The sequence below is a fragment of the Bubalus kerabau genome, chromosome 10, assembly GCF_029407905.1.
Source record: "Bubalus kerabau isolate K-KA32 ecotype Philippines breed swamp buffalo chromosome 10, PCC_UOA_SB_1v2, whole genome shotgun sequence".
Taxonomy (NCBI): Eukaryota; Metazoa; Chordata; class Mammalia; order Artiodactyla; family Bovidae; genus Bubalus; species Bubalus kerabau.
This window is the reverse complement of record NC_073633.1, coordinates 63,247,771-63,264,879: the sequence shown is the minus strand read 5'-3', so window position 1 is coordinate 63,264,879 and position 17,109 is coordinate 63,247,771. Positions and strand designations below refer to the sequence as shown.

Here is a 17,109-nt window from a genome sequence, read left to right as displayed (position 1 = left end):
CTGTGCTGTACAGTGGGTCCTTGTTGGTTATCCATTTTAATTATAACATTTTGTATACATATTAATCCCAAACTCCCTAACTGTCCCTTGTAAACTCTCACCATTTTTGTAGAAAAGTTCCTGTTTCTCCACATTCCTCTCCAGACTTGATATTTGCAGTTGAGACACTTCATTCAAACTATTTTTCCAATCTGAAATATCATCTTCATGAAGTAATTTGATATTTTTGATCATCAGTGAAGTTAAACATTTCATAGGCTTTATTCATAGGTTCATTCACTGTTTAAGTTCACCCCTTTGTAAGTGAGTTCACCTTGTAAGTTTAAGAGCATATTTGGCAAATTTCTTATTTGTACTGCTACATTTTTGTTCATTAGGTATTGTCAGGCATTAACTCTGTCAAGCGGAGTTAATAAAGAAACATGCCCTTTAATGAACTAACACTTTAAGTTATTATGTATGTATTTTTAGAAAAATGTTGCAAATGCTTTACTGAAAAATTCTAAAGAATTCTGTAAAAATATTATGAACTTTTCCTTTGCTCATTGGCATTTAAGAAATTATACAGCCTAATGACCTAGATAATACAAAGAATCTAGTATGGTGAGGTCTGGAGCCTGAGTCAACACATGTGAATTGCTTACAACATAGGTAGCTATTTTTGATTGAGGGTAAGCTTTCCATTTAGTGACGTATGTAAGTTTAATACACCACCAGTGGTAGCTTATAGCTAAATGCCCAGTTTGTGTCATTTTATAAAGTTGATTAAAAGAGCATTTCCTGCAGTGGTGACTCTTTTCCTTCTTTTTTCTCATCCTCCAGGTTGTATCAGAGTAAGATGGACGGTAGCTTTGATTGTGATTGTGGTGAGCTGGAGCCACCTGATCACTAACAAAAGACATCTTCTGTTAACCAACAGCCGCCAGGGCTTCCTGTTGAAATATACAGCAACAGAGGAAGAAAAGAAGCAAAACGGAAATAGCGCTTACCAGCACCTTAGAATGATGCTGCTCAGGACCAGTCCAACACTGAATGTATCTGCACTGTGAGGAGAATGTTCATAGAAGCCTGTTGTGTGCATATTTATTCACATTTTTGTTAAATGTTAAATCCTTCAGCACAGTAAATCTGAGTGCATAGTATGTCATTTCATTCCGTTTGAGTTTCTTGAGTGTTTTCTTTAAATGTCTGCAGAGTTGCTGTCCCTTTCTTGAACTATGAGTACTGCAATCTTTTTAATTCTCAGTATGAGTAGAGCTTTTTGAGCTTTAAATCTAAGGGGAACTCAACAGGCCTGGTTGGCATATGCAATGAGCATCAAGAAACCATCTTGCTGTGGACGCAGAATTATTTTTTTCTCCCTTTTTAAAAGATCTTTCCTTTTGATGCCAGTTTTCTTCCTTGTTCACACAAGTTCAACAATTTGAAAGGAAAAGCCAATAGTAAGGGTTTAAAAATGGCAGAGAAATTTGAAAGTCTCATGAACATTCATGGTTTTGATCTGGGCTCTAGGTATATGGACTTAAAACCATTGGGTTGTGGAGGCAATGGCTTGGTTTTTTCTGCTGTAGACAATGACTGTGACAAAAGAGTAGCCATCAAGAAAATTGTCCTTACTGATCCCCAGAGTGTCAAACATGCTCTACGCGAAATCAAAATTATTAGAAGACTTGACCACGATAACATTGTGAAGGTGTTTGAAATTCTTGGTCCTAGTGGAAGCCAGTTAACAGATGACGTGGGCTCTCTTACCGAACTGAGCAGTGTTTACATTGTTCAGGAATACATGGAGACAGACTTGGCTAATGTGCTGGAGCAGGGCCCTTTACTGGAAGAGCACGCCAGGCTTTTCATGTATCAGCTGCTGCGTGGGCTCAAATACATTCACTCAGCAAACGTGCTGCACAGAGATCTCAAACCAGCTAATCTTTTCATTAATACTGAAGACTTGGTGCTGAAGATAGGTGACTTTGGTCTTGCACGGATCATGGATCCCCATTATTCCCATAAGGTACGTGGAAAGTCAGTTGAGGCAGACCTCTAAATTGATACACATCATCAGAAACAGGTGCTTGTAATTTCCTTTGTGTGTTGTGGCAGAATTTGTAGTTAATTGTATTAAACTTTGCATACTACCTTTTTTCCATTCACAGTCTCCCTGTGTTTGAAGTGAAGGTGGAACGGGATCCTAGTTAAATACAAATTCTGGTTATTTGTAATAACTGAAACTCTATCTTACTTAAAAGTAGGATATATCATGTGTTTAGGGCAGAAGGTTGCTGTTTCAATTTTTACTTTTTTTTGTTTGTTTGGATATACTCTTCTGTTATGCTTTGTTTAGCAAACTTAGTTTGAAATCTAAATTTGCACAAACATAAAGTAGGCAATAAGAATAGGCAGAAGAATTCATAGTAACTTTGCCTTAAATAAAATTTGCTTTTGTATAGGAAATTAATGATATTTTTTGAGCTGAACTCTTTAGTTTTAGTTTTTTAGTTTTCAAATGAAATCATATATGGCACTGTGATGTTTAAAATGTAAAAATGGAGCTGTTTTGGTATAAACCATCCCTGGGAAGCCTGCTTGCTTGGCTTCCCATAGCACACATCTAAGACACATCTTGGTATTTGCATGTATCATCTCACATTGAGTATAACTTAACTTTAAAAAAACTTCAGGATCAAAATTGAGTACCAAAATGAAATGGATGACCACATCTTTATGGATAACAGTGAAGTATTGTGGATAGAACACTGAACTAGGAGTTACACTATCAAAAATTGAGTTCCATTTCTACATCCAGCTAAACTATATGACCTGCAGACTCCTTAACCTGAGTGTTAATATCTACCTTCATATTTTCTCAGCATTATTTTTAGAGTGAAACAAGGCAACATATGTTTAACTGTTTTTGTCAAATACTTCATAAATAAAAAGTAGTGAAATTGATTAGGAATGGCGTGTGCAGTATAGCCAGATCCCCTGGGTTGTCAGTAAGGAGGTTGGCATTGCTTTATGAATAGCTCACCTTTGGTACTCTTTCCTGACTTTTCACTCATTGATTTAAAGCATACCTACTTCATTGTTGACTTGAAGTGATAAATAGCTTCTCTTCTCAAACCTGTTGTGAATATGTGCCCTAGAATTAACACTAAATTCTTATAGTATTCTTTGGTCAGAATACTTCATGAGAATATCATGTTATAGATGATATGTTACAGGGGGAGTTTAATCTCCATACAGCCTCAGAAGTGCAAGAGCCTTGAAAATAGCCATAGAAACCACTAGTCCTGTTTAAGGATTTTACAGTTACAGTTTGTTTTTAGATTAAGGGCTCTTTAATGAATCATGTTTTATGTACTGTTTTTCAGCTAAAGTAAAAAAGTATATTTTTGTTTCTTTTTCAGGGTCATCTTTCTGAAGGATTGGTTACTAAATGGTACAGATCTCCACGTCTTTTACTTTCTCCTAATAATTATACTAAAGCCATTGACATGTGGGCTGCAGGCTGCATCTTTGCTGAAATGCTGACTGGTAAAACCCTCTTTGCAGGTTAGAAATTTTAAAATAAATGGGAAAATTATCCCAAGGAGAAATAATTTCATATATTTCTATGAATCAAGATTTATGTAAGATTTAAACCAATTTATTATAGTCTAAACTATTAAAATGAAAATATAAAATGGTATTTTAAAGATTGAGAACACTTATATATTTACTGGATTGTTCAGTAAAGTTAGTCTGAATTCTAGTGTTTCTTTTGTATATATCTTTATTTCTTAAATATAATTTCCTATTTTATAGATCAATATTTGTTGGTTGTTTTTGTTAAAAGATACCTGTGTTACCTGATTCTGTAAGTGTTTGTCACTTCCTGGTGAAATTTTTTTAGCTATTGTTGTAAATTCAGTAATTCTTTCTTTGTCTCCTATCAACCCTGTTGCTTGAACTGCCATATCCTGTTGGCCTGACTGATGTGATATTTCAGAAACAACCAGTTTTATAATGAGTTTGGTGCTATGAGGGAATCTAAAAAAGTGCATGAGAAAGTTTTGAGTTAAGGTGGATTAAAATAAAAACCTCTAAATAAAACAATTTTTTATCTTAAACCTTTGTACACTTTAAACACTTAATTAAACAGAAATGTTTATGAAATGATTTGAAAGACTCAGTTGTAGTTCCCTTCTAAAAACCTTTTCAGTAGGTTTGTGAACCATTCAGTAAAAGCAGCATGAGGGAAATCTATTGGTTAGGATAGGCCTCATATTAATAGCAATAAAAGGCAAGGCCTAAGCATTCATTGGAAATCTGTGTATTTTTAACCTATAGTAAGTGCCCTAGCCTTATTTTTTGGTCTTACTCAGTATCTCCACTTAGATGTTTAATGGCATCTCAAATTTAACTTATCCAAAACTGACCTCCTGATATCTCTCTCTCATACTTCCTCTTTCTGCTGTCTTCCTCATCTTAGTAAACCAGACCCACTTCTTAGTTGCTCAGGCCAAAATCTTGGCATCATCTTTCACTTTTCTCCTTACAGGTCTTATGGGCTGTTTCTTTAAAGTATATCTTGAATCTTACTGCTAGTATCTCCTTCACTACTCTCATCCTCCCAGTCCAGGAAGCTATTCTGCCTCTCCTGGCCTAACACATGATCTCCTAACTGGCTTTCCTGCTTTAACTCTTCTTGTCTGTGGTCTAGTTACCACATAACCACATAGTAATTCTCTGAAAACACAGCTCATGGCATTTCTCTGTTCAAAACTCTGTAATGGTTTCTTATCTAATTCAGAATGATATAAACTCTCAGTGTTCTGGTACCACTGGGCTCATCTCCTGTCACTTTCCTGAGTCACTGTACTTCAGCTACACTTGCCTAATTGTTGTTTCTTGTACACACCAAGCCCACTGTCTCCTCTAGGCCTTTGGGCCCTTTCTCATCTTCCTGGAACTCCCTTCCTCTTTATGAATGTATGGTGTATTACCTAACTTCCTTGTCAGCTTCTCAGTGAGGCCTTCCTTGGTCATAAGGAAGATACGGTCATAACAACCAAGGGGTTTTTAATTTAAATTAACCCTACTCCTAACAGCGCTCTCTGTCCCGCTTCAGTTCAGTTCAGTTGCTTAGTCGTGTCTGACTTTTTGTGACCCCATGAATTGCAGCACGCCAGGCCTCCCTGTCCATCACCAACTCCCGGAGTTCACTCAGATTCACGTCCATTGAGTTGGTGATGCCATCCAGCCATCTCATCATCTGTCGTCCCCTTCTCCTCCTGCCCCCAGTCCCTCCCATCATCAAAGTCTTTTCCAATGAGTCAACTCTTCGCATGAGGTGGCCAAAGTATTGGAGTTTCAGCTTTAGCATGATTCCTTCCAAAGAAATCCCAGGACTGATCTCTTTCAGAATGGACTGGTTGGATCTCCTTGCAGTCCAAGGGTCTTTCAAGAGTCTTCTCCAACACCACAGTTCAAAAGCATCAATTCTTCGGCGCTCAGCTTTCTTCACAGTCCAACTCTCACATCCATACATGACCACAGGAAAAACCATAGTCTTGACTAGACAGACCTTTGTGGGCAAAGTAATGTCTCTGCTTTTGAATATGCTATCTAGGTTGGTCATAACTTTCCTTCCAAGGAGTAAGCATCTTTTAATTTCATGGCTGCAATTACCATCTGCAGTGATTTTGGAGCCCCAAAAAATAAAGTCTGACACTGTTTCCACTGTTTCCCCATCTATTTGCCATGAAGTGATGGGACCAGATGCCATGATCTTCGTTTTCTGAATGTTGAGCTTTCAGCCAACTTTTTCACTCTGCTCTTTCACTTTCATCAAGAGGCTTTTTAGTTCCTCTTCACTTTCTGTCCCCCTTAGCTTACTCTAATTTTCTTCATTTGTCACTGTTTGATGTAAATGTTTATAGAAGTTGTTATCTGTCTTCATTATACTGTGAGCTCCATGAAGGCAGGAATTTGGTCAGTTTTGTTTCACAGGTGTATTCTAAAGTGCCTTGCTCATGGTAGGCACTCAAGAAAAATTTTGATTGTTGAATGAGTTTCTAGAAATAAGTGGAAAAACAAATGAATGTTTTGTTTTTTAAATATTAGCTGCCCATTTACCCTGAAGTTTCTCCTTTTATTTCTTTAATAGTGGTTCTGAAATGTTAACTGAGCTTAATCCATAACTATAAAACTTTCTGTTTCACTTTCTGCTCTATTTTATTGATAGGGAAATTAAGTCATCACCGTGTTAAATATTCTCCGAGTTATAGTGAGTTAATTAGTATGTATGGTTGAGACTAGAATCTCATCTTTTAAATCTCAGTTTATTGCTTTTTTCAGTACTTTCTGATACCTTAATATGAGGCCAGACTTCAAGTCAATTTCTTACGGAAACAAAGCAGCTAAAACTGAACATATCAATGAGCAGAATTTGTAAAAGATAAGCTTTTTGAGCAGATTGATGATGATGTTCAAAGTAGTGAAATCTGCTGATTAATGATGCAGTTAAAACCATTTTCCTCTTTGATGGTCATTATAGTTCTGTTAGTTTCCTGTAGCTTTAGAATGTTTATTGCCAATAGGTTAAACATTGAGAAATGTGTTTATTAATGTTGTATTTGGTATTTTTTAATCTTATCTAGGTGCACATGAACTTGAACAGATGCAGCTGATTTTAGAATCTATTCCTGTTGTCCATGAGGAAGATCGTCAGGAGCTTCTCAGCGTAATTCCAGTTTACATTAGAAATGACATGACTGAGCCACACAAACCTTTAACTCAGCTGCTTCCAGGAATTAGTCGAGAAGGTACTATAACTGAAGAGTAACCATCATGTAATGCTGTGTTTATGTGTGAGCAGGATGTGTGTAGGGAAGCTTTAGCTTTTTATTGTTATAGATGTGGCATTCTCCCAAATAGTCTTTAGACACTCAAGGTACACGTAAAACTTAAGCTCTTGCTTTCCTTTTTATAGCCAAGCACTTAGGCTGGGAATCTTTTCTTTGCTGTGAATAATTTTCCAGATTCCAGTATACCCCTCTTTCCTGGTTCTGACTCCATGTGCTTTTCCAACTTTTACTTCTGATCATCTCTGCTAGGTGAACATGTTTATCACTGACTCTCACTGAGCTGGAATGGGATTCTCTGAGGGTTAAGTAAGGGTACAAATATAAGTGTGATTTAGATATGAAAGAGGGTATTGTTGAAGGAAAGCAGGGGTTTTAGAGCAAGGAAAAAATGGAGGAAAGATCAAAACTACATATGAACAAACTTGTTACATAAAAGATTGCAGATTGGTGTTAGTAATACTGGGTGCTAAATGTAACAGTTTGTGCAGACTTGAAATTAATAGGAACATGGAGAGAATCAAAACTTCATTGACCATTAAAGCAGTTAATTTCATACATCAGAATGGAGAGATGTATCTTCAGGGTTTGTTGATACAAATAAGATACAAAAGTCAAAATGCTGTAATAGTTATCTGTAATAAGATAACATTTTTTAAAAGAAGAGCATTAGAAATGAAAAATATCTTCCTTAAAAGTTGATTGTATCATACCTTTAAGGATTATTGTACTGTATTTAGCTGTATCCATGCCAGAATTGTGATCATTTTTTTCTGAATCATAAAGTCAGGGAGATACAGTTTCCTAAACATCTTAAACTTTCTCTTTATATGTTTATTGTTCATATCACCCACTCTGATCATTATGTAGTTAAGGTTAATGTGTATCAAAGTGCTTTAACTTAGCAAGTGTTTTGAGAAATAGGCACTGGATGGCAAAACTGATGACATTGTCTTTTTTCCCCTCAGCTGTGCTTGGAACTCATTATTAAATGCCTGAATGAAAAGGAAGCAACTGTATTTAATTTCAACAGGTTTCATAAGCTTGCTTTTCAGGAATGCTACATTTTTAACCCGTCTTTTAGAGTATCTTTACAGTCAGTAATATATTGCTGACTTTCTGACTCCTGATCTTGTTGTCACTGTCATGATGGCATCCTTGTTCATAACTGAACAGCAGTCATGTAGCACTTGACTATGCCTCAGAGTTGTCTGTTGGAATTCTTTAAAAAGTGCAGAATGTTAAATCAGAATCCAGAGGTGGGGAGGCAAGCAGGACATGTGTCTGCTCTGCAGGTATGACCCTGCTCAGCCAAGTTGAGAGCGAGTGCTCAGGGATTGGCTTGGAGTCATTGTTGCCATTGCTGAATCTTATCAAAAGAGGCAAGCTGGTAATACAGAACGTTGCTGTTGAGGCATTTGTAACCTAATTAAATTTGAATCTTCTTTTCCCTTGCCCTCATTAGTCAGCTGTGAACTAACCTGAGTATTTAGTTGGTGCCTGGGATTTATTCATAATGTGTTGAACAAATGTCTTTGATAATAGGTTCATCAAAGTAACCATTGAACAAGGATTCTTGATTTTTTAAAGTGATAGAACTCTGTGTGTGTGTGGGTGCACGCACATACTCATTCATGTTCAACTCTTTGTGACCCCATGGACTGTAGCCCATCAGGCTTCTCTGTCCACGGGATTTTTCAGGCAAGAATACTGCAGTGGGTTGCCATTTTCTACTCCAGGGGATCTTCCCAACCCAGGGATCAAACCTACATCTCTTGCATCTTATGCATTGACAGGCAGATTCTTTACCACTAGTGCCACCTGTACTCGCATACAAATGCAGTGCAGAGTGTTTAAAGTTCCTGAAGCTCGAGACTTGTTACATAGATGTGCTCTGCAAGTTTCTTCTTCATTACCACTGGAATTTTGTTTGGAGGCAGAGTACCTTCTGAGCAATGGGGAACTCTTAGAGTAGTATATGTTCCTTTCTCACATTCTATTTATGATCTTCAGAGGGAAAAAGCAAACAAGATAAGTACATGTGAATTGACACATTAAAACTACTGGAACCCTGTACTGGTTAGTGTCTTTAAATGGACACCCAATCTTTTAAATTTTCCTTCATAGTTACCTTTTATCCTCCCTTTCTCTATAGTTTACCACTTATTTCTTTGTCTTAGCATACCATTGTAGTAAATAGACTGATCTCTAGAGCAGGGCTATCCAATAGAATTTTCACAATGATGGAAATGTTTTTTATTTGCATACATTTGGGAGTTCAGCCTGACTGTTAGCCCTCCCTTTTCTCCCTGCTATCAGTTTTAGGGATTCTAGAGTATATTCCTCTCATGTAGTTGGATATGTTTCACTCTGTGAATGGCAGTTATGCTGAGTCAACTATCAGTAACTGTGCCTTAGATTGTTGCCTTGAGACACGTGGGGCATTGACTTGCAGAAGAACCAAGAACAGCTTGATGTATCATGAAATCATTTCCTAGGTTAGGGTAATATAGTAGAGGCGGGTGGGGAAAAGTTGGAGCACAGGCAGGAACCTCAGCCCTGGGCCACTGAAGGGTATGAATAACAAGGAGCCTTACCTTTCTTCTCTTTAGTACTTCATTGGACTGATCTGAGGATTGAATGAGATAATGTAGTAAAGCACTTTGTGGAATATAAATCGCTGTATAAATGTCAGCTACTTTTAATATTAATGAGAGATTGGGAGTTGAGAATAAGGTCCTTTCTAGAGTGCAGCTTAGTTTTAGAGAAGTGCTAACTAGCTTTTCTGTTGAGATAGAAGGCAAGGATCAGTAGATGTGTGACAGACCAGAGTGAAGAAGTAGGGATTGAGATAAATGTGAAGAAGGTTTATCTGCTTAGAACAATGAGAAGATTGAGAGCGTAAAGAAATGGTGAGGAACATTGCTGAGCCATTTCATAGGCCAGTTGAAATTCCACAGTATGTGTGAATCTGTAGAGAGCTTAGATACACACACACACACACACGTGATTTTGCATCCAGCTTTTATCAGTACTGTATAACTAGGAAACAGAAAAAGTGGAAGGTGGGAATGGTTCAGAGTTGAAGATGGTGTCACTCGTAAGGCGTTCAAGTGTGTGGTGGTGGTAGGAGGCTGGTGACAGTGATGCAGTCTGAGTGAGTGAAAAGATCTGGGTTTGTGGTAGCTATGCTGTAGCTCTAAAGTGATCAAATGCACTGTGTGATCTGCAGTAGTATGATTGGTGTGAAACAGGTCAACAAAATTAGTACAACAGCTGGTCAATGAGGTAAGGGGAGCAAAGGGCTTTATATTGAGCACTAAACACTATACATTTCATTTTTACACCTTATACCTATCTCTGTATCCATTCTACACATGAAGAAATGGAAGTTCAGCAAGTTTAACCTCTCCAGTTCCACATAGCTAGTAATCCAGCTAACCTAGTGAGTTGCAGAACTGAAATTAGGACCTATGTATCAGGTTATGCCATATGAAATTGCTGTTTTTTGACTGACAAAAATGAAAATTTCATATGGTTCAACTTCATATATTCCTTTTCCTTTATAATTGGCCATAATATGAGATTGGGATATATTTCAAACACTTACTTTGTTTCTTGGACACATGTCTTTTTAATCAGTGAATCAAGTAACTTGTTTTGTTTCTCTGACAGAACTTCAATTAACTTACTTTTAATTGTGTAATCCCTTTTTTTCTTTATGGGTTGGTGGACCTTCAGTACAGTTAAGGTTTTTTTCTTCCTCTTGTAGCACTGGATTTCCTGGAACAAATTTTGACATTCAGCCCCATGGATCGGTTGACAGCAGAAGAAGCGCTTTCCCATCCTTACATGAGCATTTATTCTTTTCCAATGGATGAGCCAATCTCAAGTCATCCTTTTCATATTGAAGATGAAGTTGATGATATTTTGCTTATGGATGAAACTCATAGTCACATTTATAACTGGGAAAGGTAAAACTGACCCTAAATTAGGAAAAGCTTTTGTTTTGAATAAAACATAATTTAGTGAGTTTTATTTTAAATTGTATATGATAAGACAATGTAAAAATCTTAAAAATTTAGAAATGGTCTTTTTGGATTTCTGCTAAACTTATTGCTGTCTTTGAATAGCCTTTATGTAATTTCAACATTTAATAGTTACTGCATAGTATATACATAATGGGAAAAGTTAAATGCTACTTTGGAACAAGAAGTAGTTAATGTTGAAATTAGTTTGTTTATTTGCTGCATTTTTTAACTCCTAAAATGTTGAAGTATTTATGATCAAACATATCTGCCAACCATCTACATGAACATCTCTACTATCTATATATAGTTGTTTTCTCACATACCCAGATGTCTTCCAATCTCGACATTTTCTACCATACTTATTAGTTAAGTCATCTGATTTCTTTTCTATTCTCTCCTCTTCAACCGCCACTGTTTTCGCTTGTGTCTTAGTCTGCCTGTACTTGGTTGTAGTGTGGGCACCTTGCTGTAATGTGTCAGTAAGAGGATACCACATTCAGTAACACATTTACATGGAGACTTGTTTTGTTCTGCTCATGGCGATGAGTTCCAGCAAGCCTTCCTCTAGTCTGCTTTATTACCATAGAGTGAAAATCTGTATGGCACCTGATTGAAATTAGGGATCTACATTTTGTGGCCATAAAGGTTTTCTTTTTCCCCCGTGTGTGAAATTATGTTTATAGAAATTTTGAAATTGAACTGTAAACCAGCCAGCCACTCAGATGTTTATGTGCAGTTTATATAATTATATGCTCCATTGCATCATATCGCTTTATATAGTAACAGGGCTTACCTATCCATTAAGATTATAAATTCTTATATGACTTAATACTCTTATTATTCCCCTCATAGACCTAGTAAGCATAGTGCTTTGACTCAAAAGGCATGCAGTAAATTTGAAAGTGAAATCATATACCTGGACACTAATAACACTAATAACATTAATAACACTAATGTATTAATTTTTTTCAGGTACCATGATTGTCAATTTTCAGAGCATGATTGGCCTATACATAACAACTTTGATATTGAGGAAGTTCAGCTAGACCCAAGAGCTCTGTCTGATGTCACTGATGAAGAAGAAGTACAAGTTGATCCTCGAAAATATTTGGATGGAGATCGTGAAAAGTATTTGGAGGATCCTGCTTTTGACACCAGTTACTCTACTGAGCCTTGTTGGCAGTACCCAGATCATCATGAAAACAAATACTGTGATCTGGAGTGTAGCCATACTTGTAACTACAAAACGAGGTCATCATCATATTTAGATAACTTAGTTTGGAGAGAGAGTGAAGTTAATCATTATTATGAACCCAAGCTTATTATAGATCTTTCTAATTGGAAAGAACAAAGCAAAGAAAAATCTGATAAGAAGGGCAAGTCAAAATGTGAAAGGAATGGATTGGTTAAAGCCCAGATAGCTTTAGAGGAAGCATCACAGCAACTGGCTGAAAAAGAAAGGGAAAAGAATCAGGGATTTGACTTTGATTCCTTTATTGCAGGAACTATTCAACTTAGTTCACAACATGAGGCTACTGATGTTGTTGACAAATTAAATGACTTGAATAGCTCAGTGTCCCAATTAGAATTGAAAAGTTTGATATCAAAGTCAATAAGCCGAGAAAAACAGGAAAAAGGAATGGCAAATTTGGCTCAATTAGAAGCATTGTACCAATCTTCTTGGGATAGCCAGTTTGTGGGTGGTGGGGAGGACTGTTTTCTCATAAATCAGTTTTGTTGTGAGGTAAGGAAAGATGAGCAAATTGAAAAGGAAAACACTTATACCAGTTACCTGGACAAGTTTTTTAGCAGGAAAGAAGATACTGAAATGCTAGAAACTGAGCCGGTAGAGGATGGGAAGCTTGGGGAGAGAGGAAATGAGGAAGGATTTCTGAACAGCAGTGGGGAGTTCCTCTTCAACAAGCAGCTTGAATCCATAGGCATCCCACAGTTTCACAGTCCAGTTGGGTCACCACTTAAGTCAATACAGGCCACATTAACACCTTCTGCTATGAAATCTTCCCCTCAGATTCCTCATAAGACATACAGCAGCATTCTGAAACATCTGAACTAAAACACTCAGCAGACATTTCTCTTTGTATTCTTCATGAAATGTGTTTTGTCTTTTTTATTACTAGTGTTTAAGTCTTTTTTTTTTTTTTTTTTACTTGAATCAGATGGTGTCATTTAGAAAGGATTTTTTTCTTGGTTTTTAAAATCCAGACTTTTTTTCTACATGTGAGATGGTTTTCATTTTAACTGGCATGTCGTTTGCACACAAAAATAAAGAATAGAGCAAAATAATGCAATGCAGGAGGAGACAAAAGAAATGCACTAAGACAAGTAAAAAACATTCTCTTATAGAACAATGATCTGTTTTACAGGAAACAAAAATCTTGCCTTGAAATTTACACAGTGAGACTGTACATAATTGCATGAAAATATCTATTTTTTTCCTAAAACATTTTTCATTCATGAGTATTTTCAAGTTTTTCATACTGTACACATTTCTTAAAAACACATGATACCAGCAGCAACTGAAAATGAATGCCGAATTTGGTACACATGTGTTATCTACCTCAAGGTAACAAGAGTATGTGGCAAAACATATACCACCCATAGTGCTTCACAATATGCACTTCTATTTAGCCAGCGTTTATTGTAGTAAACTCTTCTTAATGAGATTCACTCACTGTTTATAAATGTTCTGGTATGCATTCTTTATAGTGAAGTGTTACATCACATCTTATTTATTTTAGCAAATCAGTATATTTTCTGTATTTAATTATAAAAAGTTAGTTTTTGAGATTTATTTGCAAATACACTTTTTTCCATTTGGCACTATGGTTTGTTGCCTACTTAGCTGAATATATAATGTCAGCTTATCCTAAGGCTGTCCACGTACTTAATTTACTTAAGTATTCATTTTAAGTAAAGCGCTCACTGTGTATAGGAATTTGTATTTTGGAGGTGCTTGATCTATCTACAAAGAAAAATTAGGAATTACTTTATTATAAAATGCTCCTAGAAGTCTTAATTGTGTTTATTTTTTAAAAAACTGTAATGTTAGACTTGTGTGCATGGAAGTAATTAAGGTACATCATTATTGTAGTTTAAAAGTTGTACATGATAAGACATATTTTGTTTTTACTGTATGTTTTTACTGAATGATCTATTCCCCATCCCAAAGCAAGCATGAATAAAATTAGGTTAAATGTAGCATGTGGCATCGCAGTCTCTTAGAATTTGTCTCATCTATTTTACTTTATGGAATACTGTCTGTATCTTTGGTTATTCTGTTTGAAGAAAAAGGACAAATAAAACATGGCCAGCAAATATGGCTCCTGTTTAACTCTTTGGCTTCCTTGGTAGCTTAGCTACCAGTAAAGAATCCTCCTGCAGTACAGCAGACCCTGGTTCAATTCCTGGGTCGGGATGATCCACTGGAGAAGGGAGAGGCTACCCACTCCAGTGTTCTTGGGCTTCCCTGGTGGCTCAGCTGGTAAAGAATCCACCTGCAATGTGGGAGACCTGGGTTCAATCCCTGGGTCAGAAAGATCACCTGGAGAAGGGAACAGCTGCCCGCTCCAGTATTCTGGCCTGGAAAATGCCATGGACTGTATAGTCCATGGGGTCGCAAAGAGTCGGACACGACTGAGTGACTTTCACTCTAGGTAATGAAAATGATTACCTAGCTAGAATGAAAATCACTAGCAGAATCTTCTCTAGTTCCACTTTTCAGCATCTTTGAATTGTGGCTACAGTTTAAACTATGTTAGGCTAAAAGACTTAGAAGAAAAAGACTCTCTTTGTCTCCACACAGAAATCTCTTGTTGACTTAACCTCACATATTAAAATGGTAAGGCTTTATAGATTTCAAATCTATTATATAAGATGTGTGTGGAAGCTTTGAACTGTGCGGTTGGAGGATGTATTTGTATTTTAATTGTATTAAATGTATTTGTTCTGCATCATCTTTCCTTTGCTCAAGAACATACCCATTTACCTATCCAAATATGACCATTCTTTGTTTAACTTCACTTTTCCTGTTTGTCTTCCATTCTTGTTTTGTACATTCTCTTAATATCTGGACTTCTGCCTTCCCACTGACCTATTTATTGATTTCATGTGGATTCACAAAGGTTTTAAAGATACATATATTTATAATGAATTCAGTAATTTCAGTGAATATCACTGTTGTGAATTTATATACTCAAATTACCTTAAAAACTTAAGGTCTTAGAGGAGAAGCTTTCAGTTTTTCACATTTGGATATGATGTTACTTGTGGATTTTCATATGTAGCCTTTGCTATGTTGAAGTAATTTCCTTCTGTTCCTATTTTGTTGAGTTTTCTTTTAATCATGAGAAAATGTTGAATTTTGTAAAATGCTTTTTCTCTTGAGAGTAATCATGTGGGTTTTGACATCCTGATGATGTGCTATATTACATTGATTTTTTTCCTATATTGAACCAATCTTATATTCCAGGAATTGCACCTGTCCATAGTTTATAATGGACAGTTTTTATTTTCTTATATACTCGATGGACGTGAGTCTGAGTGAACTCCAGGAGTTAGTGATGGACAGGGAGGCCTGGCGTGCTGCGATTCATGGGGTCGCAAAGAGTTGGACACGACTGAGCGACTGAACGGAACTGATACTATATAATTCTTTTAAGATGCAACTGGATTTAGTTGGCTTGTTTTGGGCTTTTTTTTTTTTTTTTGAGGATTTTTGTATCTATTCATCAGGCATATTGGTCTGTAGTTTTATTTTCTTTTATCTTTGTCTGATTTTGCTATCAGGATAATGCTGGCCTCATAGAATGAGTTTGGAAGTATTCCCTCTTTAGTTTTTTGGAAGAGTTTCAAAAGGATTGGTATTAATTCTTCTTTAAATGTTAAACTTCTCTATTGAATCTGTCTAGTCCTGGGGTTCCTTTGTTGGGAGGCTTTTGATGATTGATTTAATCTCCACTTCACAATTCATTCTTGTAGGTTGCATATTTCCAGAATTGTATCCATTTCTTCTAGGTTATCCAATTTGTTGGCATAGAGTTGTTCATTATAGTCTCATATGATCCCTTTTTAATTTCTCTTTCATTTCTGATTTATGTTGACTCTCTTATTCTGGCTAAGCATTTATTAAATTTGTTTGTTTTTTCTATATTTCCATTTATTTCTATTCCAGTTTTTATTTTCTTCCTTCTGATAACTGGGTTTAGTTCTTGATAACTGGGTTTAGTTCTTTTTTTGTTTTTTCCCTTGCTCCTTGTCGTGTAAAATTAGATTGTTGGTTTGAAGCCTTTTTTTTTTTTTTTTTGTCTTTTTTTAATGGAATTTATTTTTAGGGAAATTTCAGATTCTCAGCAAAAGTATGCATAAGGTACAAAGAGTTCTGATATATCTACTGTCTCCATATATGTATAATCTTCCCTATTATCACCATCCCCCACCGGAGTGGTACATTGGTAATAATTGATGAACATAGCACTGACACATCAGAGTCAGCCTAAGTCCATAGTTTACCTTAATTAGGGTTAACTCTTGCTATTGTATGTGGGTTTGGACAACTGTATAATGACATGTGTCCACCATTGTATCATTGAGTTATATGTCAAGTGATTCATAGATCTCCATTTCTTTTTGGTCAGTTTATGGAGATTCATTTTGTTTCTTTGGGCCTTGTTTCCCTGTTTATTCATGTGTCTTGTTATTTTCTTTGTTCTGATTTTTGCATTTGAAAAAACAGGTACCTTTGCCTGCTTTACAGACTGACTTGTACTGGGAAATATCACCAGTCTTGTCAGCTCCAATACTTTGACCACCTGATGCGAAGAGCGGACTCATTTGAAAAGACCCCGATGTTGGAAAAGATTGAAGGCAGGAGGAGAAGGGGACGACAGAGGATGAGATGGTTAGATGGCATCACTGACTCAATGGACATGAGTTTGGGTAAACCCCGGGAGTTGGTGATGAACAGGAAGGCCTGGCGTGCTGCAGTTAATGGGGTCCCAAAGAGTCGGGCACGACTGAGCGACTGAACTGAACTGAACTTCCCAGCTAGAGAAGTTTCTCAAACCTTTTATAGGATTGTGTAATCTCTGTACTTGTATGTATAAACTCCTGCCCACCCCTCCTCCAACTCTTCATCTCCCAACCAGATTTCTTTTCCAAGGAGTTATAGTCTCTTGCTTTGTCTAGTGTCTGTCTGAGATTGTCTGATACTGCAA

The 17,109-nt window shown here is 36.5% G+C and overlaps 1 protein-coding gene across 5 annotated transcripts in view; it reads left to right on the top strand.

Moving 5' to 3' along the window:
* Positions 1-14,212, top strand: part of MAPK6 (mitogen-activated protein kinase 6) — a 34,109-nt gene extending 19,897 nt beyond the window's left edge. For 4 of the 5 annotated variants that reach the window (XM_055537954.1, XM_055537957.1, XM_055537953.1 and 1 more), the window contains 5 exons: positions 823-2,011; positions 3,408-3,552; positions 6,642-6,806; positions 10,618-10,819; positions 11,849-14,212. In XM_055537954.1, the coding sequence (XP_055393929.1) occupies positions 1,457-2,011; positions 3,408-3,552; positions 6,642-6,806; positions 10,618-10,819; positions 11,849-12,950 (2,169 nt within the window). In that variant the 5' untranslated portion in view covers positions 823-1,456 and the 3' untranslated portion in view covers positions 12,951-14,212. Of the gene's footprint in view, positions 1-121; positions 213-822; positions 2,012-3,407; positions 3,553-6,641; positions 6,807-10,617; positions 10,820-11,848 lie in introns of those variants that run through there. The other variant, XM_055537955.1, reaches the window with a different exon arrangement.
* Positions 14,213-17,109: the final 2,897 nt, after the last annotated feature.